The sequence below is a fragment of the Pongo pygmaeus genome, chromosome X (genome assembly GCF_028885625.2).
Source record: "Pongo pygmaeus isolate AG05252 chromosome X, NHGRI_mPonPyg2-v2.0_pri, whole genome shotgun sequence".
NCBI classification, from domain to species: domain Eukaryota; kingdom Metazoa; phylum Chordata; class Mammalia; order Primates; family Hominidae; genus Pongo; species Pongo pygmaeus.
The window spans coordinates 47,729,184-47,755,526 of NC_072396.2; the positions used below are offsets into that span (position 1 = coordinate 47,729,184).

At 40.4% G+C, this 26,343-nt stretch overlaps 1 protein-coding gene across 6 annotated transcripts in view; it reads left to right on the forward strand.

Moving 5' to 3' along the window:
* JADE3 (jade family PHD finger 3) overlaps nucleotides 1-26,343 on the forward strand; it is a 150,299-nt gene that overhangs the window by 58,424 nt on the left and 65,532 nt on the right. For 5 of the 6 annotated variants that reach the window (XM_054470976.1, XM_054470978.2, XM_054470977.1 and 2 more), the window contains 2 exons: nucleotides 14,550-14,606; nucleotides 15,379-15,458. In XM_054470976.1, the coding sequence (XP_054326951.1) occupies nucleotides 14,561-14,606; nucleotides 15,379-15,458 (126 nt within the window). In that variant the 5' untranslated portion in view covers nucleotides 14,550-14,560. Of the gene's footprint in view, nucleotides 1-298; nucleotides 320-14,549; nucleotides 14,607-15,378; nucleotides 15,459-26,343 lie in introns of those variants that run through there. The other variant, XM_054470980.2, reaches the window with a different exon arrangement.

Here is a 26,343-nt window from a genome sequence, read left to right on the forward strand (position 1 = left end):
GCATTAATCTGACCAGAGGTGAGGGTTTAACAGCAACCCTCCTTCATGTCACACCCACACCCTATTTGATTGATCTTGGGGTTAACCCAAACCCCCCTCTAATTGGTTTGTCACACATCATTGGTTAACAGTTTTAGGCTGTGATCACCCAAGCCACAGTGTTTGGTGCACCTGGTCCTGTGACCCTGGCTCTGTGGGAGCCAAAGGACTTGGTTTCTCAGTTTTTTCCTTGTCTGTCCTCTTTCTGTGGCCAGTACAGTGCCTACCCTCTATTAGCACAGTATTAAAAGTTGGTGTGCAGTGGATTTGAACTTGCTCAGTAAGTTTGGGGTCATTTCTGTGTGTTTAACCTTATATGTGAGGTTTACATGCCTGTCGTCGTTACGAAAACCTGGGATAAAGGTTGTTTTTCCTTCTAATAAATTGGGATGATTACTTTAAATCACATGCATGTTATTGTAAATGTATAATGGGTACATGTGGGTAAAAATTTCAGTGTGGAAACAACTCACAGCAGCAGATAAAACAATGGAAATCATTGTTTTTTAAAATCGTTTGAGTTTCTATCTGGAGAAAGAATTGTGTATTTCATAGTAAAAGCATCTCTTATTGATTTACTTTACTCTTAAGAGGTCTTATCTGCAAATGGTATTTTATCTTAAAGGGACTTATGTTTTGTACATGTATATATCTTTTTATTCTTAAGATACCAAGTTGACTTATCTGGGTAGTTGAAATTTTTTTTTTTTTTTTTTTGAAACGGAGTTTCACTATTGTTGCCCAGGCTGGAGTGCAATGGCGCGATCTCGGCTCACTGCAACCTCCGCCTCCTGGGTTCAAGCGATTCTCCAGCCTCAGCCTCCCGAGTAGGTGGGATTACAAGTGCCTGCCACCATGCCCAGCTAATTTTTGTATTTTTAGTAGAGACGGGGTTTCACCATGTTGGCCAGGCTGGTCTGAAACTCCTGACCTCAAGTGATCCGCCTGCCTCAGCCTCCCAAAGTGCTGGGATTACAGGCGTAAGCCCCCGTGCCCAGCTGAAATTTTTGAATATATGTACATAAATTAAGAAAATGTACTGCAAATTTTTTAAAAGTTATTGGAACTGGGGGCCTTTTCTTCAAAAGACATAAAGCAGGCCGGGCATGGTGGCTCATGCCTGTAATCCCAGCACTTTGGGAGGCTGAGGCGGGCAGATCACGAGGTCAGGAGATCGAGACCATCCTGGCTAACACGGTGAAACCCTGTCTCTACTAAAAAATACAAAAAATTAGCCGGGCGTGGTGACGGGCGCCTGTAGTCCCAGCTACTCGGGAGGCCGAGGCAGGAGAATGGCGTGAACCCGGGAGGCGGAGCTTGCAGTGAGCTGAGATCGCGCTACTGCACTCCAGCCTGGGCGACAGAGCGAGACTCCATCTCAAAAAAAAAAAAAAAAAAAAGACATAAAGCAGATTTTAATTTAGAAAGGGCTAGCACCATTAAAATCTGTCAAGATAACATTATAGAGTTGACCACCCAGTGAGGTCTATATCAGCCAAACAGTGGGCTGAGAAATTAGGGATTGGGGTGGGGAGTGTTAGGAGAGTGATAATTCAATTGTATTTTTCAAATTTTCAATATTCTTTCTTTCAGTAAAGATTTTTTTTAGTTTAGACCAGAGGTTGACAAATTGGCCTGTGAGCTAAATCTAGCTTGTCACTTGTTTTGATATGGCCTACCAGCATACAGAATGGTTTTTACATTTTTAAATGATTGAAAAATAATGAAGAAGAATATTTCATAACGCATGAAAATTATATGAAATTCAAATAGTATAATAAAGTTTTTTTTTTTTTCTTTTTTGAGACGGAGTCTCACTCTGTTGCCCAGGCTGGAGTGCAGTGCATGATCTTGGCTCACTGCAACCTCCACCTCCTGGGTTCAAGCAATTCTCATGCCTCAGCTTCCTAAATAGCTGGGATTATAGGCATGCGCCACCACACCTGGCTAATTTTTGTGTTTTAAGTAGAGATGTGGTTTTGCCATGTTGTCCAGGCTGATCTCAAACTCCTGACCTCAGGTCATCGTCTGCCTCGGCCTCCCAAAATGCTGGGATTACAGGCGTGAGCCACTGCACCCGGCCACAAGTTTTGATATGCTATATTTTCATCTACATTCAGGCATTCAAGTCACTGTATTGATGAGAAGTGTGATGTTTAGTTTCCAAGTGTTTGGAGAACTTGTAGTCTTTCTGTTTTTTTCTTTTTTGAGACAGAGTCTCGCTCTGTTGCCCAGGCTGGTGTGCAGTGGCACGATCTCGGCTCACTGCAATCTCCGCCTCCCAGGTTAAAGCAATTCTCATGCCTCAGCTTCCCGAGCAGCTGGGATTACAGGCATGTGCCACCATGCCTGGCTAATTTTTGTATTTTTAGTAGAGAGGGGATTTCACCATGTTGGCCAGGCTGGTCTCGAACCCCTGATCTCAGGTGATCCACTGCCTCAGTGTCCCAAAGTGCTAGGTTTATAGGCGTGAGCCACCGCGCCCGGCTGGAATAAAGTTTTATTCCGAAGAGAGTTGTGTTCATTTGTTTATGTACTGTCTATGGCTGCCTTCATGCTACAATGGCAGATTTGAGTAGTTGTGACAGAGACCATGTGGCCCTCAAAGCCAAAAATATTTCCCATCTGGTCCTTTACAGAAAAAGTTGGCTGACCCCTGGTTTAGACACACTTCCCAACCTGGCCTTCTCATGTAAGGTGATTTCTACTCACAGTTTGAAATTCCCAAATAATTTGCTAACAAGTCTTTATATTAAAGAGAGTAAGCCTGGTTCCTGGTGACAGAGATAATTGTGGTTGACAAAGAAATACTTGTCTGTGGCAGGAATCTGCCTAGGTAAATTTGTATGTTCTTCCTTTATTTTACCTTGGATGTTTTTTGAGGGCTTTGGAAAAGAATTGACCTCCAGACTCCTCATCTAGTCACAAGATTCATGAGTCATATGGTATATCTTCATTTTAAAATATAAGCTTTGAAATGCTGAGATAAAGTCTTCATTTAGAAAAGTTCATTATCCCAACTTCTGCTATCTCTTTCAAAGATTTGTTAGGGGTGAGGAGAAGCAGTGACATATGTACAATATGTTCTCTTCTTATTTTTTTGTTTATTCAATCTCTAGATAGGTGTTCATGGCTTTAATTACTGGACTACTGAGAAGTGGTAGAAATGAAAGATACGCAAGATGAACAGATTTGAAGGATAGAGTTTTGTTTCCATGACATTAAAGCAGGGATAGAATTGTTTTGTAGAGAGGGGTGAATTCTGAATTAAAGCACAGGCACTTAAACTGTCTCACTATAGAGAAGGTTAGGATTGTTTGCCCCAAAGCGGAGGATAATCAGCTCAAGAAACACATTTATAGCATTCATGACTTCTATTTAAGAAATAGTTGGCCGGGCATGGTGGCTTATGCCTGTAATCTCAGCACTTTGTGAGGCCGAAGTGGGTGGATCACCTGAGGTGAGGAGTTCGAGACCAGCCTGACCAACATGACAAAACCCCATCTCTACTAAAAATACAAAATTAACCAGGTATGGTGGTGCATGCCTGCAATCCCAGCTACTAGGGAGGCTGAGGCAAGACAATCGCTTGAACCAGGGAGGCAGAGGTTGCAGTGAGCCAAGATTGCGCCATTGCACTCCAGCCTGGGCAACAAGAGCGAAACTCCATCTCAGAAAACAAAACAAAACAAAGAAATAGTTTGGGCCGGGTGCAGTAGCTCACGCCTGTAATCCCAGCACTTTGGGAGGCCGAGGCGGGCAGATCATTTGAGGTCAGGAGTTCGAGACCAGCCTGACCAACATGGTGAAACCCCGTCTCTACTAAAAATACAAAAAAATTAGCTGGATGTGGTGGCACATGCCTGTAGTCGCAGTCCTCGGGGAAGGCTGAGACAGGAGAATTGCTTGAACCTGGGAGGCGGAGGTTGCAGTGAGCCAAGATCGCGCCACTGTACTCCAGCTTGGGCAACGAGTGAGACTCTGTCTCAAAAAAAAAAAAAAAAAAAGTAGTTTGGGAGGTTCTTTGACCACATGGGCAGGAATTCACCCTTCGGGATGTTAAGAAACATGCTGCTCTGGTCTGACCAGTGGCTTAACTGAAATGTCTGTCTCTGATAATGGCTCTGAATATTTTCCTGAAAGCCTAAGGGAGCTAGACTTTCAGATGTTTCTTTCCTTAAGGATTACTTCCAAATACCATCACGGATTTATTCTGATTTTTATCTCAGTCCTTCTTGAACTTGTTTACATTTTCATTTTGTTTCACTTCTTGACCTGATGAGTTCTCTAAGTTAGTTCCCTAAGCATGGCCGAAAGTCCTGTTTTCCTTTTGATAAAATTGCCTTTAGGTTTCAGGGAATACCCCTTTGTTATTTAATTCTATAATTGGGTGAATAAAATCCAGCTGATCATTTCTGCACTCTTCTTAATAGCTCATTGATTTCTGTTTTATCCCTTTAGAGCAAGATTTCTCAACCTTGGCACTGTTGACATTTTGAGCCAGATAAGTCTGCACATTGTAAGGGACTATTTCTGTGCCTTGTAGAATGTTTAACGGCATCCCTCCTGACCTCTACCCCTAGATGCCAGTAACATCAATTATTGTGATAACCGATAAATGTCTCCAGATATTGCCAAATGTCCCCTGGGGGGGCAAAATTGTCTTCAGTTGAGAATCACTGCTTAGATCTTTGGCTTTTCCAAAATGCAAAGTCTGTGCGACTGTCTTTATGACACAGAGATGTCTCTGTTTAATTGATTATATTGCACTTTTCTGGATTTCTTTCAGCTCTGGTTAATGTCCATCTTGAATGACAGCGATGGCCACTTTTATAGTTTCAATGTTTCAAGTCAGCTGAATCATTTGGGAGTGACATGGGAACAGATATCTTGAAATCTTAGAAGTATTTTTTCCGGTTGTAAACGTTCTATATGTTTACTCTAAAAATGTGGGGAATGGAAAAATTCGGAAAGAATGTTTTTATCAACCAGAAATCTGTCACTTCAGTGCAACTAATGTTAGTAAATTGGTTTATGGTTTTTACTTTCTATATATTTTATTTCATACATGTATAGTAATTTCACTGTAAAACTAATTTTTATACATTTTAAAACATCTTAGCATAAATGTTTCCCTGTATACCGTGTTTAAATGACTGGATGAAATACCATAATATTAACGTACCTTAATTATTCCTCTTTTGTGTGATAGGTCAGTTTTATTTTTATTATGAAGTTTTAATGGGCATTTTGGTTCATAAATCATTTTCCGTGTTTCAAATTACTTTTCTTTCTTTTCTTTTTTCTTTTTTTTTTTTTGGGACAGAGTCTCGCTCTGTCACCCAGGCTGGCGTGCAGTGACATGATCTCAGCTCACTGCAACCTCCGCCTCCCGGGTTCAAGCGGTTCTCATGCCTCAGCCTCCTGAGTGGCTGGGATTACAGGCACCTGCTACCACACCCAGCTAATTTTTATATTTTTAGTAGAGACGCTGTTTCACCATGTTGGCCAGGCTGGTCTCCAAGTGATCTGATCCTGGCCTCAAGTGATCTGCCCACCTCGACCTTCCAAAGTTCTGGGAGTATAGGCGTGAACCACCACGCCCAGCCTGTATTAATTTTCAAGGACGAATGTTAGAAATGGAATTCCTAGGTCAAACGGTGTGAATATGTTTAAAGTAGAGCATTAGACTATTTTTTAAACTGCTACATGGCCCTGCAGAGGGCAGTGAATAGGGGTCCCTTGCACTGACCATGAATTTCAAAAGTATGTCTCATGGGTATATAGTAGGAAAGGAAAGGGCTATGTTTGAGCTAATCACTTTTCCTTTCCTTGGCCTGCATGTTCTTCCTTGGGAATATTAATGGGGAGTCAAGTAGCCACCAAACCACAGGCTTAGGTTCCAGTCCCAAATAATCCCAGTTGGGTTGACTTCCAAACAGTCCTTCTTTAAAAGGGTATTTTACCCAAGGAAGACATTTACTCCAGACATTTGTATTTTGCCTGGTTTGCAGTCACTGTTAAAATAAACCACTGTGCTGTTAATCATTGTACTTGAGGTGATAGTAGGAATAAGATCTGGAAACTGCCATCAAATTACTGTTCCCAGTGGTGCAAGGTGAGGTCTAGTGTACATTTCGTTTCTGCCAAAATGAAGGTAAGGAAGAAAAGAATGCCTTTATAAAGTCTGTGCTCTGATCTGAGGACTAGAAAATAAACAGCTGAATAATATAACCAAGTGTAAGACATCGAGACACATCACACAGTTACTCCAGGATTACACTATACTGATTTATGGTTTCGCTTAACAAAACATTTTATTCTAAGGTAATTTTTTTCATGGAACAAATAAATTTAGTTAGTTGTTTTGTTTTATGCTCCTTATTCCTCTTTTCTTCCAAGAAGTTACTTTGACAATCACAGACCTTATTGGGCCTCTTTCCCTTCTAGTTCTTAAATGAATATTCGTGACAGGAACATCACAGAAAACAATTGTTTGCCGTATGCTTTCAGGTGTCATCAAGCATCATGCTCAGCCCCTGGGCTGCTGTGACTTTGAGATCTGCCTGGTCAACTAAAGAGGGCTGGTCCTTCTATGGGGCTTTTCTTTCTTAAAAAAATTTTTTTGACATACAAAAAGCTGTACATAGTTAATATATACAACTAGATGAGTTTGGCTGGGTGTGGTGGCTCACGCCTGCAATCCCAGCACTTTGGGAGGCCAAGGTGGGTGAATCACTTGAGGTCAGGAGTTGGAGACCAGCCTGGCCAACATGGTGAAACCCCGTCTCTGCTAAAAATACAAAAACTAGCCAGGTGTGGCAGAGCACGCCTGTAATTCCAGCTACTCAGGGGCTGAGGCATGAGAATCACCTGAATCCAGGAGGCAGAGGTTGCAGTGAGCTGAGATTGCACCACTGCACTCTAGCCTGGGTGATGGAGTGAGACTCTGTCTCAAAAACAACAACAGCTACTAAATGAGTTTGGAGATAAGTATACACCTGTGAAACTATCATCACAATCTATGCCATAAACCTATCTATCACCTCCAAAAGTTTCCCTTTGATCTATTATTCTGTTGTGGTAAGAACACAATATAAAGGCCTATCCTGTTAGCAAACTTTTAGGTATACAATATAGTATTGTTAACTATAGCACTCTGCTGTACAAAAGATCTCTAGAACTTACCTTAAATTAAGTAGTACATTCTTAAAATTACCACTTAATAAGGATTCACATGTTAAGTAGGGGTGCCTAGAAGCAGAACCTGAGATGGTATTCAAATGTACATGATTTATTGAGGAGTGTTCTCAGGAGAAACCTGTAAGGGGAAGAGGGTAACAGGGTAAGGAAGAAGGAGCCAGTTCGGGTCTTAAGAAAATCTAGCCATAGCCTGTTTGAGGTGATGGCAGAACAATTATTGACTGCAGGCTGCCTCTGGGAGGGAGACTGGAAGAGTGTAATCCCCAGTTCTTGGGAAGAGAGGGGCCATTGTGACCCATTAGCAGCCAACAGGAAGTAACTGGAAAATGAGTACAGTATGCTAGCTAGGTAAACAGGATTGGGTGGGGGCAGCACAGTGTGTTATTCCTTTGCCTGTTTATTTTGTGCAGGATACTGTGCTAAGAGCTAGGGGTAAAAAATGAATGTGACACAGTCCCTGCTTTCAAGATGCTTGTGGTCTAGTGACAACAGGGCTGACCATGTAAAGCAGCAGTGTCCAATCTTTTGGCTTCCCTAGGCCACATTGGAAGAGTTCTCTTGGGTCGCAGATAAAATACACTAACACCTAACGATAGCTGATGAGCTTTAAAGAATCACAAAAAAAAAAACTCAATGTTTAAAGAAAGTTTATGAATGTGTGTTTGGTGGCATTCACAGCCATCCTGTGCCACATGCAGGCTGCAGGTTGGACAAGCTTGATGTAAAGAATATTGATGGTGCAAGTGAGGTGCTTCTTTGCATGTACTTGGATACTTGGATAGAAAGCAAAGGAGTGAATAATTGTGGGGGAGGGACATCTGGGAAGCTTCGTCAAATGAATGAATAGAACCAGGGTTGGGGAAAATGGGCTGGTCAAGGAAAACATGGGGAGGAATTGTAGGTAGAAGGAAGAGCCCTGTGGAAAGGCTGGCAAGCAAGTATGAAACAAGACGAACATGTTCCTGGAATCACATGGGGCATAGTATATGCAAAACAATTGGAGTGGGGTGGGGGGAACAGCAGTTGATGAGGCCTGAGAGACTGGGAGCCAGAACTGGGCCTCGCAAGCCATGCTAAGGAGATTGGGCTTAGAAGGGGCACCATTCTTGCTGTCATCCCTCCAGCCTGTCCTCTGGCTTCTGGATCAACTTAAGAGTGCTCATTGTCAATGTACCTGACTGCCCCCTGGTGGCCATGTTGCTCTAAGCCTGTCGCTTTAATGCTTCTGAGCCCCAATTTTCTCATCTGTAAAATGGCTGCTGCTGATATGTGTAGGACTCTTGTTGTGCTTAGAAATAATAAATAGAGATACAAAGATTTACCATCATTGAATCATTCTGCTGATATTTATTGTTTTCTGTCATTTTCCTACAATAATTAAAACAGCAGTATGTAACAGAAATGGACAGACAAATCACTGGACTTTAAACAGTCCATACCCAAAAATTAACTTGCTTTGTTTTCTTTTCTAAAAGTCATTGATGACTCATTTTCTTATTTCCCAGGACTGGTGTTATTCGTATTAGATAATCTGTTTCCTAGGCTTTTTACTGATAATACAAGATTTTTTGTTTCCATCTATAATAAAAAATAGTTGTTACTGTAATTGTTTTAAAAATACCAAATTTTGCCTATTCTTTAAAATCTCCCTCTGTCAAGAACAGTTTGATAACTCTTTTACTTAAAGAACAGATTATTATAGAAAATGGAGAAACTGTTTTATCCAAAGTACACATACCCAGAACTTCAAATGAGAGGAGTATCCATCTCACAAGAAGTCTTAGGTCTTCTGAAACTCTCAGGGAGGTGAGGAGAGAGGGTCCATGGTCAGTTGGCTTTCTTCACTGAGATTTTTAAAGAATAAAAATGTTTTTTCTATGACATTTGTTGCCCTTGATCCCATCATGAGTCATCCATATGGAGGTTATATTCAGTATATTCAGTGGGAACATAAACTTTCATTTCTCTGGGATAAATGCCCAGGAGTGCAATTGCTGAGTCATAGTTGCATATTTAATTTTTAAAGAAATGACCGAAATATTTTCTAGAATAGCTGTACTATTTTACATTGCCACCAGCAATGTACGAGTGATATAGTTTCTCTACACTTTCTCCATGATTTGATATTTTCACTATTTTTTATTTCAGCTATTGTAATAATAAGTATGTAATAATATCTTGTGGTTTTAATGGCATTTCCCTAATGGCTGGTGATACTGAATGTCTTTTCACGGGCTTATTTGCCATTTGCGTTCCTCTTTGATAAAATGTCTGCTGATTTTTTTTTTTTTTTTTTTTGAGACAGAGTCTCGCTGTCACCCAGGCTGGAGTACAGTGGTGCAATCTAGGCTCACTGCAACCTCCGCCTCCCAGGTTCAAGCAATTCTCATGCCTCAGCCTCACGAGTAGCTGGGATTACAGGTGCATGCCACCACACCCAGCTAATTTTTGTATTTTTAGTACAGACGGGGTTTCACCATGTTGGCCAGGCTGGTCTCGAACTCCTGACCTCAAATGATCCATCCGCCTTAGCCTCCCAAAGTGCTGGGATTACAGACGCAAGCCACCACACCCGGCCCATCTGTTGATTTTTAATTAGGTCATTTGTTTCCTTACTGTTGAAGTTTTAGAGTTCCTTACGCATTCTGTAATATAAGTTCATTGTCAGATATGTGTTTTATAATAAATGTTACATGTATAATATTTCTAAGAAATGACCAAAATATTTTCTGGAATAGCTATTCCTTTTTACATTCCTACCAGCAATGTATGAGTGATAGTTTCCTCACATCTTCTCCAACATTTGATATTACACATGTGTGTAATATGTGTAAATATTTTGTCCCATTCTGTTACTTGCTTTTGCGTCTTGTTAACAGGGTCTTTCTCAGAGCAGAAGTTTTTTTAAAAATATAAGTAGATAGTTTATTTGGGCCAAGTTTGAAGACCACAACCCAGCAGCATAGATTCAAGTTGCCCTGGATATGCTTCTGAGAGCAAAAGTCTTTAATTTTGATGAAAACACATTTTTCTTTGCCAGTCATGCTTTAGGTATCAAGTCTGAGAACTCTTTGCTTAGCCCTAGATCCTGAAGACTTTCTCTTATGCTTTTTGTAAATATTTTGTAATTTTACATTTTTCATTTAAGTCTGTAATCCATTTTGAGTTACATTTTGTGTATTAGGTTGTGGTAGGCAGAGATGTCCATGTCCTAATCTCTGCAACCTATGAATATGTTAAGATTGCTATTTAGCTGACTATAAAATAGGGACATTATCCTGGATTATCTGGGTGGGTCCAATGTAATTACATGGGTTCTTAAAAGTGGAAGGGGGAAGCAGAACAGAAGGGTCAGAGAATGAGATGCAATGACAGAAACAGGATCAGAGAGATGCAGTGTTGCTTGCCTTGAAGATGGCTGTCTTCACAGCCGAGATCAAGGGAGTAAGAGTGTCCTCTAAAAGCTGTAATAGGCAAGGAAATGAGTTCTCCTCCGTAGCCTCTAGAAAGGAACACAGCCCTGATGACATCTTGATTTTAGCTCTGAGACCTGTGTCAAAATCCTGACCCACTAAACTGTAAGATAGTAAATTTATGTAGTTTTAAGCCACTGAGTTTGTGATAATTTGTTACTGTAACATTAGAAAACTAATAAATAGGTGTTTTAGAAAAGCTTCTGTTAAAATAGGATTTTATACATTTGGGTATACTATGTATCTGAACAATTTTTATATATGCAACATCCCCATGATACCAGATAAATGAAGTGCTACTCTTAAGTAGATCTGTGCATTCAGTGGGAAATAGTTAGAAAATGTATTACTTTTATTTCTGCTTAAATTTCTACATTCATTGTGACTTTAAATTCCCCACTACTACTTTTTAATAGGAAGTGTCTTGTTGTTACGTTGGTTTTGTTTGCGTTTCAGAAGAGATTTGAATGAAATTTTGCACCAGAGAGCCAAATGTACCCCCAAAAATTTATGTGATGGGAGGCTCTTTTTTAAAAATATTCAATTGACTTTGACTGTAGGACAAACAGAACCTTAGTTAATGGTTCTGATTCTTGTACTAATTTTATTAGTTTTTTAAATGACAGCTTTGAGATATAATTTGTATACCATGCAGCTTACCCACTTAAAGTATACAATTCAGTTATTTTAATATATTCACAGATATGTGCAACCAATCACCAAAGGACACAATATGTTTTCACACTGTCTTCTAATTTTAATTGTTTCTGAGAAGTTAGCTGTTAATTTTATTGGGGTTCTCTCGTAAGCGATGAGTTGTTTTTTTTCCCTTGCTGCTTTCAAGATTTTCTCCTTGTCTTTGGCTTTCAGTAATTTTACTATGAGGAATCCCTTTCTGGATCTCTTTGCATTTATCCTATTTGGAGTTCTTTGAGTTTCCTGAATATGTAAATTAATGTTTTTCAGTAAATTTGGGGAGTTTTTCTAATATTTTTTCTGCTCCTTTGTCGTTCAGTTTTCCTTTTGGTACTTCCATTATGTATATGTTGATGAACTTAATGATGTTGTACATTTCTCTGAGACTGTTTATTCTTCTTTTTTCCATCTGTTCTTCAACTTGCCTAATCACTGTTGACCTACTTCAAGTTCATTAATTCTTTCTTCTGCCTGTTCAATCTACTGTTGAGGCCCTTCAGTGAATTTTTCATTTCAATTGTGCTTTCATCACCAGAATTTCTATTTGGTTATTTTTTATACTTCCTATTTCTTTATTGATAGTCTCTGTTTTGTAAAATATTGTCAACATACCTTCCTTTACTTCTTTAATCATGGCTTTCTTTAGTTCTTCGAACATATTTATATGGCTAATTTGAAGGTTTTGCCTGTTAAATCTGACATGTGGTTGTATGGGTCATACTTTCCTGTTTCTTTGCGTATCTCTTAAGTTTTTGTTGGAAACTGGGCATTTTGGATAATACATTGTAACAATTGTGGGTACTACCCCTCCACCAGGGTTCTTTATTGTTATTTGCTTGTTTACTGCTTTAGTAACTGGCTGGATTATTTTATTGAAGTCTACTTCCTCAACCCCCATTCTCACCCTGCAGTATGAAGCCTCTAATGTTGCTCTTCGGGGGTACAAGCTTGTATATGCCCACAGTCACCCTGGGATGACAGTGGTTTTGGTGAGGCTCTCCTTGGCTGTCTCTTTACTTGACCACACCATGCTGTTATGGTCTACTAATTGTTGACTGGTTGCTCTTGTTTTGTTTTTGTTTTTTTGAGATGGAGTTTCACTCTTGTTGCCCAGGCTGGAGTGCAATGGCACGATCTCAGCTCACTGCAACCTCCACCTCCTGGGTTCAAGCAGTTCTCCTGACTCAGCCTCCCGAGTAGCTGAGATTACAGGCGCCTGCCACCACTCCCAGCTGCTCTGTTGTTTTAATCATGTCCTGGAACATAAATTGCTCCACAAACTGATCCAATCAAATTAGGGCTCCTTTGAAGATAGTTCCTGAGATCAGTGTTTGAGATTTCTTCTGACCCCAAGAGACTCTTTCCCTGCTATCTCTTTCCCTGATTCTCTCTGGCATATTAGGCAGCCTAGGCTTGAACTGCTGTACACTCAGTTGCAAATGAAGTCAGTTTCATTGCAGGAGAATTGAAGCCCCCTATTCTATGCCCTGCCTCTCTCCCTGGGAAAAATCTTTGAGCCACAGCTCTGGCGCAGTGGATGGAGATAAATGGTGAGCTTCCCTCTGAGTGTCAGCCTCAGGTCTCCCAGGTTTGCCTCTTCTGGTATAGAACCCCCACTCCACAAGGTAACGCCAGAGCAATCAAGGCTCTGGTATTCTTGGTGGCACAACACCCAAGGCATAGCCTCCATCCCATGGGTTGGGGGCTAGGTGGAAGAAGGGAGCCCCCATCTCTCAGCCACATTCTCCTGGAACGTAGACTCAGCAAAAGTAGCTGGGAACAGGATAAGAGATGCCGACATCCTGTTCTTCCCAGGAAGAAAGGAGCTTGGAGCTGGGGTAGAAGGAACCCTGTGTTCTTGGCTACTCTACTCTGGCATGAGATCTCTGCTGGGAGGGAAGATGGAGGAAGTGGTTCTAGATCCGAATACTGCAGACTTTGACTTGACTTTATGAATTTTAGTAGATTTTCTTGAATAAGTACTTCTTCATTTGCTGTATGCCCTTACAACCATTTCCAGAGACTTTAAATGGTTGGGGTTTTTTTTAATTGAAATAACTTTCACCAATTTCGCTGGGAAGAGGGTCGTCCATGGAGCTGCTCACACTGTTATGCCAGAAGTGGAACTCTGTAAGCTTTTTAATGTACGATTTTGTTGCTGCTATTCTTAATTGCTCAGAGTGGCCTTGTACTTGGATTTCTACTTCCTCAGTAGATTGTAAATAGCTTGAAGGCAGTAGCGCTGACTTTTATTCATTATGGAATCATGATAGCCCCTGGTAGCATGTTGTATGTTGTGGCACATAAAAGAATGTCAGTCACTGACTGTATTGCTGTCTTTTCAAGTTTACATTTTCAGCACTTCCTTTGTGACTTAAAGTGCTTAACTGTGTCTTCCTTTTTTCTTACACTCCAATGCTAGTGTGTTCCCAGAAGGGTGATGCTTCTTTTTTATCTGTCATTGGCCATACTCAGGGAAGTACACTTGAACCGTTAGAAGTTTTAGTTCAAAGCATTTTTATTTACTCTTCACAATATAGGACCTTTCTTTAACATTCCTTGTAGTATATGTATAATTATGACTTTAGGCTACTTATTTGGGATATGGGGACAGGAAGAGAGTGAGAGAGGGATAAAGGGCAGGCAGAAAATCAGTGTGGTCATGTTCTTAAAGGTGGATGTGCCTCACTTGTTCTTTCTTCAGCCAACTATGTCTCATGCTTTTCAACCTTGGCTCTTGATGGCCCTGCCCTCATGACTGATTTTTTCTTTCCTGTTCGTCTCTTATTGGGGATCACTGGCTGGTTATGGCCCCATGGCTGCCCCACCCTTTGTTTTGGTGGACAGTGGCCATGTGGCCACATCTGAGGCTCCAGTTAGTGCTGTACCACTCATCTGTGGCTTGGGCTTCCTCCTAAGGCTAATGTGGCCTTTCTTAGTCTTTGACATGCTTTGTATTGAAAGATTTGGTAGTACTCTTCTGTCATTATTCTAAGTCATTTGAGAATATTCTTGACAAAAATCATTCAGTTTGTATGATTTGCTTGCTGCTATTTCTGGGATCCGTGGGACAGTGTTGACTGCCCTCTGGGATGGGCGTGTGTGAACTGTTTTATTCAGTGTTTTTCTTTTTCCCAGGATGCTCCAGGATGAAACGCCATAGGCCTGTCAGCAGCAGTGACAGTTCAGACGAGAGTGAGTAGAACCGGCTGGCAGCTGGTAACCTTTCTATCTATATCCCTTGAGGATTTTTCCTTTCATTTGAGGATAAGCCATTTCATGCTTTTTTCAATGGTTAAAAAATGTTTCTGAGAAGGAAAATTCAGGGCACCATTTTCTTATTTAAATTTCATTAGAGATAGATAAATTAGAAGAATTGGCTGTGTGTGGCATATAACTTTTCACTTTTCATTTACCTAAATAACAAAAGCCAGATCTAGTAATGCTTTAACAGAGCTTCTCTAGAAAGAAGAAAAGTACAAGAGCATAAATTGTAGGCCCTGATTCTAATTGTAGCTTAGGTACTAAGTGTTTGACTGTGAGTCAATCATCATTTGTAAAAGGCAGTAACCTTATTAGCAATAGCCTTTGGGGAAGTGCTGAAGGATACACAGATTACTTGCTCCACATTTGTAGTTTTTCCAGTTGTTTTTGGAGATACTTTTTCTTCAAGTGGAATATGAATTGTATTATTGCAGAACATTATGAGGTGTGATTATACCAAATCAGATAATCTCATCCTTAGCATTGTTGAAGCTTTTGCACTGTAGGAGATCATCTATAAATGTCACTAAACTCCATTATGAGGCACTCTTCAGTGCAGTTTGACTGTTTTCTTCAGTGGTATGAGCTCTCTGGTTTCTCCATCATATTTTTCATATTCTCTTGGATGACATTTAGTTTTATGACATTTAGTTATATTAGTAGGTAATGTGTCTCAGTATTTTTTTCTAATTATCTTTTACAGGTCCTTCCACTTCCTTTACTTCTGGCTCAATGTATAGGATCAAGTCAAAAATTCCAAATGAACACAAGAAACCTGCTGAGGTGAGATCATATTCTCAATTTTTAGACTTAAGCTATGGTTTGGATGCTTGTCTCCCAAAACCTCATGTTGAAATTATATCCCAATTTTGGAGGTGCAGGCCTAATGGGAGATGTTTGGATCATGGGAATATATCCCTCATAAATAGATTAATGCCCTCCCAGAGCAGGAGGGTAAGTGAGTTTTTCACTCCGTTAGTTCCCTTCAGAGCTGGTTGTTAAAAAGAGTCTGGCACCTCCTCCCATTCTCTCTTGCTTCTTCTCTGGCCATGTGATCTCCACATATGCTAGCTCTCTTTTGCCTTCCACCGTGAGTAGAAGCAGCCTGAGGCCCTTACCAGCTGCCCAGTCTTGAACCTTCCAGCCTGCAGAACCATAAGCTAAATAAACCTCTTTTCTTTATAAATACTTAGCCTCAGGTATTCCTTTATAGCAATACTAAATAAACTAAGACAACTTTTAAAAAGATAAATGGCTGCTTCCTAACTGTATACCAACAATACCCAGAATCTGAAGATGTGAAGAATAAAGAATGTGTCAGTGGGTAGGCTTGTTTTCTGATGAACTTATTTGTTTTCCAAGAAAGATTTCATTTTCTATCTCCTTTAGGAGAACAATAATCTTCACACTGTGATTTCATTTTGTGATTTCAGTCATCTTCACACTGTGATGACACGTAGTGCCTGGCTTTAGAATATTCCTCCCCTAACCAGGAAGTCAAAGAGAGCCAGACTGGGAGAATTGGGAAGGACCTAGAGATCTCCTGGCCTGTGATTGGGAAAAGCTAAGTTAGCAGGTGAGGAGAGATAGTACAGAAAGGGATAGGTGAGTAGGTTGTAGATGGACTACATTAAAGATCATATGGGTCATGGTCTGTGAAGCTGTGATGGGTCCTTACAGCCTTTGGATCACTGCTGGCCCAGAAAGAATAGGTTAATCCTTATCAGGCTGGTCATCTTTTCCACAAAGGGCAGCAAAGTGCCAGGGTTCCCCTTGGACTTGATAATGGTTTAGTGGATCCTACAGACTTTCCTCTGTGATAATTAAATGATAAAATGACCTTGTATATCTTCACTTCTACTATGAGTAGACTTCCTTAGCTGTAAAGGAACAGCGAATATATTAGTTATGTATTGCTGCATTACAAATTATCACAAAATTCGTGTGTTAAAGCAGCACACACTTATATCTCAGTTTCTGTGGGTCAGTAATCTGGGCATGATGTTACTAGATTCTTTGTTCAGGATCTTTCAAGGCTGAAATCACTGTGGAAAATGGGATGTGTTCTCATCTGGAGGCTTGCCTAGGGAAGAATTTGCCACCAAGCTCATGTTGTAGGCAGAATTTGGCTCCTTGGAGCTGAAGGACTGAGGTTTCTGTTTTCCTTCTTGCTTATGGCAGAGAGCACTCTCAGTTTCTAAAGGCCACTTGTAGTTCCTTGCCACATGGCCTTTTCCATAAATCTTCTCACAACATGGCAACGTACTTATTCAGCGCAAGCAAGGAGAGTCTTTCCCTCCGGTCAGCTAAGATGTAGTGTTACATAACATAGTATAATCATGGGAGTGGCATCCCCATCACATTTGCTATATAATGTGACCTAATCAAAGGAATGACATGCCATCATGTTTGCCATATTCTGTTGTTTGGAAGCAAGTCACAGGTCCCACTGCCTTAATAGAAAGGGAGTGACTCTTTGTGGGTTACTTTTGGGTGTGTCCACCAGAGAGCATTTCTGTCTTCTTGGAGGTCACTTTTCATTTGTTTCTTTTGCCAGGGATTTTTCTGGGCACAATAGAATGTACGAGTTTATTTATATATGTCCATGTCATACAGAAAGACTTAGGGAATATAACACACATAAACAGGAGTGGAAGAAATTTCCCATCTGTCTAGAGGAGACTTTGACTACAGAATGGTGAGAAAGAAACCTCGCTACCTACCCTTTTAGGAGGACAGCTGGTTCTAGGACATAAGGCAATTCAAGGGCTTTGGGTTTTGAGGCCTACTGCCTCCCAGGCAGTGGTAATAGTAGTCTTTTTGTTGCAAGGGATAGGGGTCCTGGGCTGCTGAAAGCAAATTGTTTTCATTTATATTTAATATTCTGTTATAAAAAGGAAAACCTGGTGATATTGTAGGACAAAACTAGCCTTTGCATTAGAAGAGCTTGATCCCATGTTCTGCTTTGCTGGCTTATTTCATCTCTCTGAAATAATTTGCCAGCATAACATGGACATTATCATACCTATCTCTCATAGCTACCATTTATTGAAGTTTTCTATGCCAAAAGCTTTACATTAAATAGTTTGTTTCCCAAATTTAAACAATTATGAGACTCTCCTTGGATGTCTGTTTAAAATAATGATTCCAGACTTACCCCACCCTGTGACACTACTGAATCAGTATTTCCAAGAAAAGTGTCTGGGATCTGGATTTTAAAAAGGGACTCAGGTGATTTTTATAATCAAGCACGTTGGGGAAGTAATATACTCTTGTTCTATTCCTCCAGTAACACTATAAAGTAGGTACTTTCCGGGTTTTTGTTTGTTTGTTTGTTTTGCAGGTGATGAGGCTCAGAGAAGTTACTTGCCCAGGGTCATTAAAAAAAGCAGAACTAACATTCAAGTTTTTATTCATCCTGAATCTTGTTTTATTGACCAGTATGCATTGGACATATTATGTAGGGTACAATAACTATATAGTAAACATTTGTTGAAACTTTGGCAGTTAAGAAATATGGGTCAGCACCAGTGTTTTCTCATGAGTAGTTATAATCAAAGTTTCCATAATGAAGTGAGAGCAAAACTCAAGAATAGAGAGAACAAACCTGGAATTGAACAGGGGCTGGAAACCCAGGCAGCAAGGAGAATATGGTAGGAACCCTTGGTAAAAGAAGAGAAGTAAAAGTAAGTGGGAATTGGCAAAGGTGACAAGCACACACTACTCACAAGTGAGTCTGAAGGCAGCCTTTGAGGAATCAGATGGAACCACTGTGAATTCTTTCTTCCTATTTGGCCCCGAAACTGAAGCAATATTGCCATTGGCTGCTTTTTATTTATTTACTTATTTTGAGATGGAGTCTCGCTCTGTCACTCAGGCTAGATCTCAGCTCACTGCAATGGTGCGATCTCAGCTCACTGCAACCTCCGCCTCCCAGGTTCAAGCGATTTTCCTGCCTCAGCCTCCTGAGTAGCTGGGAGTACAGGTGCCTGCCACCGCGCCTGGCTAATTTTTGTGTTTTTAGTAGAGACAAGGTTTCACCATCTTGGTCAGGCTGTTCTTGAACTCCTGACCTCATGATCCACCCACCTTGGCCTACCAAAGTGCTGGGATTACAGACGTGAGCCACTGCGCCCGGCCGCCATTGGCTGCTTTTTTCAAAGCGTCAGTTTATGCCCTATTTCTGATAGCAGACTATCACTTTTCTCTCAATTTCTGATTGTCGTGGCACTACTTGCTGCACCTGTTTGCTTCAAACAATTGTTTTAAGGTTCACTTAAGAAATATGACATATTTGTATGCGTCTTTCTTTATTTCTGATGTTCTCATTTTTCTTTTTTGTTCATTTGTTTCTGTTTGAAGAATTTCCTTTAGCTATTATTTTAGGATAGGTCTGCTGGTGATAAATTCGCTTAGTTTTCCTTCATCTGAGGATGTCTTGATTTCTCCTTCATTCCTGAAGGATATTTTCACTTGATATAGAATTCTGGTTTCACAGTACTTTTCTTTCAGCACTTGAAAAATGTTGTGCTACTTCTTTCTGGCCTCCATGGTTTCTGATGAGAAATCTGCCCCCATTCAAATAGGTTGTTCTCCTCTAGGTAGTCATTTCTTTCCCAGTTGTTTTTGAGATTTTTCTTTGTCTTTAGTTTTTAAAAGTTAGATTATGATGTACCTGGGCATGGATTTCTTTTAGCTTATCCTCTTAGGGCTTTAGTCACCTTCTTGAATCTGTAGATTTATATCTTCCACTAAGTTTGGGAAATTTTCAGCCATTATTTCTTCAAATATTTTTCAACTCCACCTTCTTTTTCCCCTCCTTTTGGGACTTCAGTTGCATGAATGGTAGATCTTTTGTTATTTTCCCACAGGTCCCTCAGGCACTTTTCTTTTTTTTTCAGTGTATATTCTGTTGAACAGATTGAATAATTTCTCTTGTTCATTGGTTCCATCTTCTGTTTGTTAATTCCATTCATTGGTTGAGCCTATCTTATGAGTTTGTTATTTCAGTAATTGCATTATTCCGTCCTAAAATTTCCATTTGGTTATTCTTTATATATATATTCCATTTCTTCACTGAGACTTTCTGTTTTTTGTTTCAGAAGTGTTTGTAATTTCTTGTTGAAACATTTTTATCATGGATGTTTTAAAATCCTTGTCAGATAATTCTAACATCTGTGGATCTCAGTGTTGATGCCTGTTGATTGTCTCTTCTCATTCCCAGTTCTTAGTATGATGAGTGATTTTCAGTTGTGTCCTGGACTTTTTTAGTATTATGTCATTAGACACTGAGTCTTATTTAAATCTTCTGTTTTAGTAGTCCTCTGCTATAACCAGGCCAGTGGGGAAGAGGGGTCCTGACTCTCTACTACCTGTTGTAGAATTCCTAAGCTCCCCATCCTAGCTCTTTCACTCTCTGGGAAGGAGGGCTGGGGAGTCTCTACTGCTTCATAGAGGTGGAAATTCCCACCACCTTGTTGCCCCCACTGATGATGGAGGGTATGGTGGTAGTGAAGGTACCACCTTATTGATCAGTGATGGTGACAGCCCAGGCTTCCTACACAGTCTGCCAACATCACATTGAGGAGGAGAGGTGCCTCATTATTGCTGGGAGAGAGTGAACATCAAGACCTCTCAGGTGGTGTACATTGACACCCCAATAATCACCCTTTTTTAAAAACCATTTTTAACATCTTTTCTTGAAATATAATTCTTGCAGCATACAATTCACCCATTTTAAGTGTATAATTCAGTGGATTTTAGTATGTTCAGAGTTGTGTAACCATTACAATCATAATTTAGAACATTTTCATCACCTCAGAAAGAAACCCCTTACCCATTAGCAGTCATTCCCCAATCTCTCTACCTGCAACCCCTGGCAACCACTAATTTACCTTCCTTCTCTATGGATTTGCCTATTGTAGACATTTCATATAAATGGAATCATACAATACATGCCCTTTGTATCTGGCTTCTTTCACTGAACATAGTGTTTTCACCTCTCATGTTGTAGCATGTATTAGTTCCTTCCTTCCTTCTTTCCTTCCTTCCCTCCCTCCCTCCCTCCGTCCCTCCCCCCTTTCTTTCTTTCTTTTGACAGAGTTTCACTCTTGTTGCCCAGGCTGGAGTGCAATGGCGCAATCTCGGCTCACTGCAACCTCCGCCTCCTATGTTCAAGCGATTCTCCTGTCTCAGCCTCCTGAGTAGCTGGGATTACAGGCATGCACCACCATGCCTGGCTAATTTTGTATTTTTAGTAGAGACGGAGTTTCTCCTTGTTGGTCAGGCTGGTCTTGAACTCCCGACCTCAGGTGATCCGCCCACCTCGGCCTCCCAAAGTGCTGGGATTACAGGTGTGAGTCACCGCACCTGGCCACTTCATTTCTTTTTATGACTGAATGATATTACATTTTATCAGTACATCACATTTTGTTTACCCGTTCATCAGTTGGTGGACATTTGGGTTGTTTCCACTTTTGGGGTATTATGAGTAATTCTGCTATGAACATTCAGGCACAAGTTTTTATGTTGACGTACGTTTTCAGTTGTCTTGACTATACACATAGGAGTGGAATTGTTGGGTCATATAGTAACTCTACTTAACCACTTAACTATTTAAAGAACTACAAGGCTGTTTTCCAAAGGGGCTCATCATTTTTCAGTCACACCAGCAATTTGAAATTTTGAGTGTTTGAAATTTGTTATTGCTGTAACAGAGACTTCAAATTCTTCTAGTGATGCTGTTTTTGTCTCTCCTCTTGGCTCAAGGTCTCTTTGTGCTTGTCCTCATAGGAATTTTGTCTCTTGCAGCTCTCCCAAGCTGTTAGCCAATGTTATTATCCCTGGAGGCTTTAGCGCAGTAGAGGGTATGGGGGAGGGGCAGTATTAGCTAATCTTCTCATTAACTCTTTCTTAGTCTTTAGGGTGCATAGTGGTCCTGTTTCTGGGGGTGGAAGTGGTGGTAGGGAAGGTAGTCTTCAGGTAGAGCCTTTTTGCCCCTGCCCCCTATTCCCTCATTGGCCTGTAGCAGGTATCTTCTGATGTTCTCAGCCTTTGTCCTTGAGGTTCTCTCTCCTGTAGATTACCTTTTTGCCCGTTAGGTAACATAGAGGGGGTGAGGCTGGATGCTTTTCCCTTCTCCCGGCAGTAATGAAACTACACCATTGCCCTCACTTGATACCCTTCCCCTGCAGATGAAGCCTTTTGTTTGGTAAGGGAACCAGGGCACTAAGCACCAAGTACCCAGACAGCACCACTCTGGTGCTTTCTCCAGGTACCGCCCATGCCCCGGCCCTGCCCCTGCCCCAGCTTCCCTGTGTGAGCCTAATTGGGTTCCTGAAGAAAAAGCTTGCAAGCGAGTGGGACCCCCCTCATAACTACAGCCCCCAGGAACTTCATATTCTCATGTCAGTCCCCACGCAGCATCCAGCGATTCAAAATTTCTAGTTTAATGTTCCTGCTGTGGCTTCTGCCACAGGTAACCAAATGCTCTGCCCTGTGTCTCCCTGCAGGCACCTGTCTCTCTGAATTGGCTATTTGTGCTGTGATTCATTTCTCTGATGGGTTCATGAAAATTTGTTAATTTGCTGCCTGTCCTGCCATTTGCTTCTTATAAAAACGGGAGGTTGTTTTGTTTTGTTTTTTGTTTTCTGACTACAGGTCTGAGACAAAACCAGAATTCTTGAGCCTTATGATTTTACTGGGAATTAGTCACTGACATGCAATATAAATTATCCCTTTTGCAGAGGATTAATTGGCTGCATTAAAAGATACATATTTTTCTTTGATATTTAGTGTATCAGTGAGATTCTTGTGCAAATCTCCCTCTAATTTATCCTGTAGAGAAGAGTTTCCTAGGGATATGTGAATCCCCTGTATGGTTCAGGGCTTTGTGTACCTTCTGGAAATTGTATACAGATTTTTAAGGGTATGTTCTTTGTTAATTTTTTTTTTTCTGAGATAGTAGCCTTATCTGATTCTTAAAAGGGCCCATACTCATAAAGTTGTTGTTTTTTTTTAATCCCTAGAAAAAGTACATAGTAACTGGCTGGGTGCTGTGGCTCATGCCTATAATCCCAGCGCTTTGGGAGACTATTAAAAAGTCTTCCATTCTTTATCAAAAGCTAGGATATTTTTGACTACTAGTCTGGTGTGTAAAACATATCAACCTATCTTAAAACATTGACTGCATATCATCTATAGGCCTGGAGTCTTATTATTATCCAAGACTTTCATAGCAACAGAATGAAAGCTCATATATTTTAATTCAATGGAGAGCACTACATACTCTCTAGTAAAGCCTGTTTACATCATTGTACCTATATTTCTAACAAGCTTAATTACTTGGTTTTCTGACCTACAGCAGATAAAAAGCACTGAGCTACAAGTGCATACTTATTACACAAAAAGGGACATTGAGAGAAGGGAGAATAATTTGCAAAGCAGCCTTCAAATGTTATTTCTTGTGCTGAAATTGCTCAGATCTCTAAATCAGACTTTGTTGCTCCCCCTTCTCTATTACACCTCTGTTTGATATGGAGGAAAGGGAATAATCCAACTTAAGCAACCCAAAGGTACATTGCTTTATGGTAATTGATGTTGCAGTTGGTGTTAGCCCATAGCCGTCAAAACATTCTGTTTATTCTTTATAAGAAACCTGAGAGTTATTTTAAACTATTTGAAAAATATTTCCATGGGTTTTAAAGTTTTAAATTTAGAAATTGCATAAGCTTTTCGATTCATTGAAAAAAATCAATGTCGGGTGCAATGTCTTGACAAAACAAGAACAGAGTTTTTAAGGGTTTTAGGCACAGTGTTCTTTGCTAAGTTTTCTCTGCTATTGATTTTCTGGATAACCTGACAACTTTTTTGCCTAAAGGTTGTATAATTATAATTAATTCCTTTTGCTTAAATATAATTACCAGTTTGTGGCTGTTTTATGCTTTTGGGGTGACATGTTAGTTTGTGGTCAGTTATGTATAGCTTCAGATTTCAGTGACTGAATCAAAATTGATCAATCTCTCTGCTTTATTCACATGGACCAGACAGTGTTACTCTTTGTGTCATACAGGAAGTTAATGTTTTGACTTTTCCTATGAAAAATGTCACACAAATATTCAGAGGAGCTGTGCTTTAAAAAACTGCCAACTGAGAGATGTTAATGAGAGCAATAAAAGCCAGAGTTGTCTGCAAAAGGCATTTTCATTTTGTGGCTCTGGCAGGTTAAGCATTGATGTTCTAATTGAATTCATAGTGAGGCCTCCTTTGTTTCTGCAAGCATCTGACAGGCCAGATGTGCACACAGTGTTGGGCTTGGCATAGCTTCTGGACTGTATGTTAGCCAGTGAATCCCCTCTTTGACCATAAATGAACAGTTATCTGGTAAGTACAAAGCCTTTTTGTTTCAGGAACTTTTGGGAAAACTACCAGTGCATATAAAATAGACACACTATTAAGAACTTGTAAAACTTCTCAACTTCATTACCTAGAAAGGTCAGGGTCAGCATCTAGATCCCTCCTTCATTATCTTTAATTTAGCAACAAATGGCTGTGTTTTATTTTGTGAAGTTTCTACATTACCTTGTGGCCTTTGGAACGTTGGTTAAAGTTCTTGATGGGGCTCTTGCTTGGGAACTGTGTCTTTGGGAGCCAAACCGTGCACATTTTAACCGAGCTGTGAACTCATATCTCTCTTACCCCATCAACAATTACTTTGTGGACTATAGAGAAGAACTCAGTTATATACTTGTTTCTGATTTTAGAAGGAATGCTATGGTGATGATAATAAAATAACACCATCTAGCATTTATTTAGAAATTACTGTGAGCTCCATACTGTGCTAAGTCCTTTATACAAGTTCACCCATTTAATCTTTACAACAACCCCTATGAGGTGAGTGTTATTATCCCCATTTTATAGATAAATTGAGACGCAGAATTTGGATAACTTGCTGAAAGCTACTCAGTAGTGAAACCAGTATACCAATCCAGGTGGTCTGTCCCAGACCCATATTCCTTTAAGATTTTTTTTTTTTTTTGAGATGGCGTCTTGCTCTGTCGCCCAGGCTGGAGTGCATTGGTGCGATCTCAGCTCACTGCAAGCTCTGCCTCTTGGGTTCATGCCATTCTCCTGCCTCAGTCTCCCTAGTAGCTGGGACTACAGGCACCCGCCACCACACCCGGCTAATTTTTTGTATTTTTAATAGAGACGTGGTTTCACCGTGTTAACCAGAATGGTCTCGATCTCCTGACCTTGTGATCCACCCGCCTTAGCCTCCCGAAGTGCTGGGATTACAGGTGTGAGCCACCACGCCTGGCCTAAGATTTTTTAATTATATAAAGTATTTGCCTGCTTTAGACTTCAAACTGTAAAACAAAATATATTGAGAGATCCAGCTAGATTCAGCTCAACTATTTTGGTAACTTTTCTATAAGTCTCTCTCCCCTCCCTGTTTTCTCCTCACTCTGCAGAGTTAACCTTTTTTGTTAAGTTTTTGGTTTATTCTTTTATTGTTTCTTTATAAAAATATATACAAATATATATGTATGTGTGTGCCACTGTCTGTATATAAAATTCTCCTCACTAATCGGGATTTGCTATAGTTATTTTGTTTTCAGTTCAAAAACTTTAAAAATGCCTTTTCTTATCAAAAGCAGGTTAATGAGACCAGTCTGGTAAATATGTTTTATATCACTTTGCAGATATCTTCTGCCTGAGTACTGAACTGACATTCCCATCCACTCAGCATTTTATGTTCTGTCTCATGCTTGAGATGTTTGACTTCTATAGCAAGATAAGACAGACTCTCACACTTTGCCTTAAGTAAAAATGCTTCTCTGGAAAACTTAGATCTGATGCTCTCTTTAATCTGGCTAGCTTGTAAAATTGAAATCAGGTTTATCGTATGCCTGTTTTCTCTAAAGGGGAAGGGAAAATTATAATAGTCATTGGATTCAGTTTTCATTTGCTTAAGAAAAACAGGTATGAATTGGTTGGTGGTTTCCCAGACTTCACCTTCGTGGAGGTTTGAGTATTTCTCTTTTTTTTTTTTTTTTTTCTTTTTTGAGACAGAGTCTCGCTCTGTCGCCCAGGCTGGAGTGCAGTGACACGATCTCGGCTCACTGCAGCCTCCGCCTCCTGGGTTCAAGCAATTCTCCTGCCTCAGCCTCCCAAGTAGCTGGGACTACAGGCATGCACCGCCACGCCTGGCTAATTTTTGTATTTTTAGTAGAGACGAGGTTTCACCATGTTGGCCAGGATGGTCTTGATCACCTGACCTCATGATCCACCCGCCTTGGACTCCCAAAGTGCTGGGATTACAGGCGTGAGCCACCGTGCCCGGCCAGGTTTGAGTATTTCTGAAACCATAGACAAGGACTACATTTCATTGGCCTCTGCTTTTGTATATCTTTGTCTATAGTCTTCAAGTTACTCTTCTGTTTGGTAAACATGTGTATTAGTTTCCTAGGGCTATAATAAATTAACATAAACGAGGTAGCTTAAAACAGTAGGAATTTATTCTTTCACAGTATGAAGGCCAAAAGTAAAAAATCAGCCAGTCTGTGCTCCCTCCATAGGTTTTAAGGGCAATTCATTCTTTGCCTCTTCCAGCTTTTGGTGGATGTCAGCACTGATTGATTTGTGGATCAGTGAATCACTCTAATCTCTG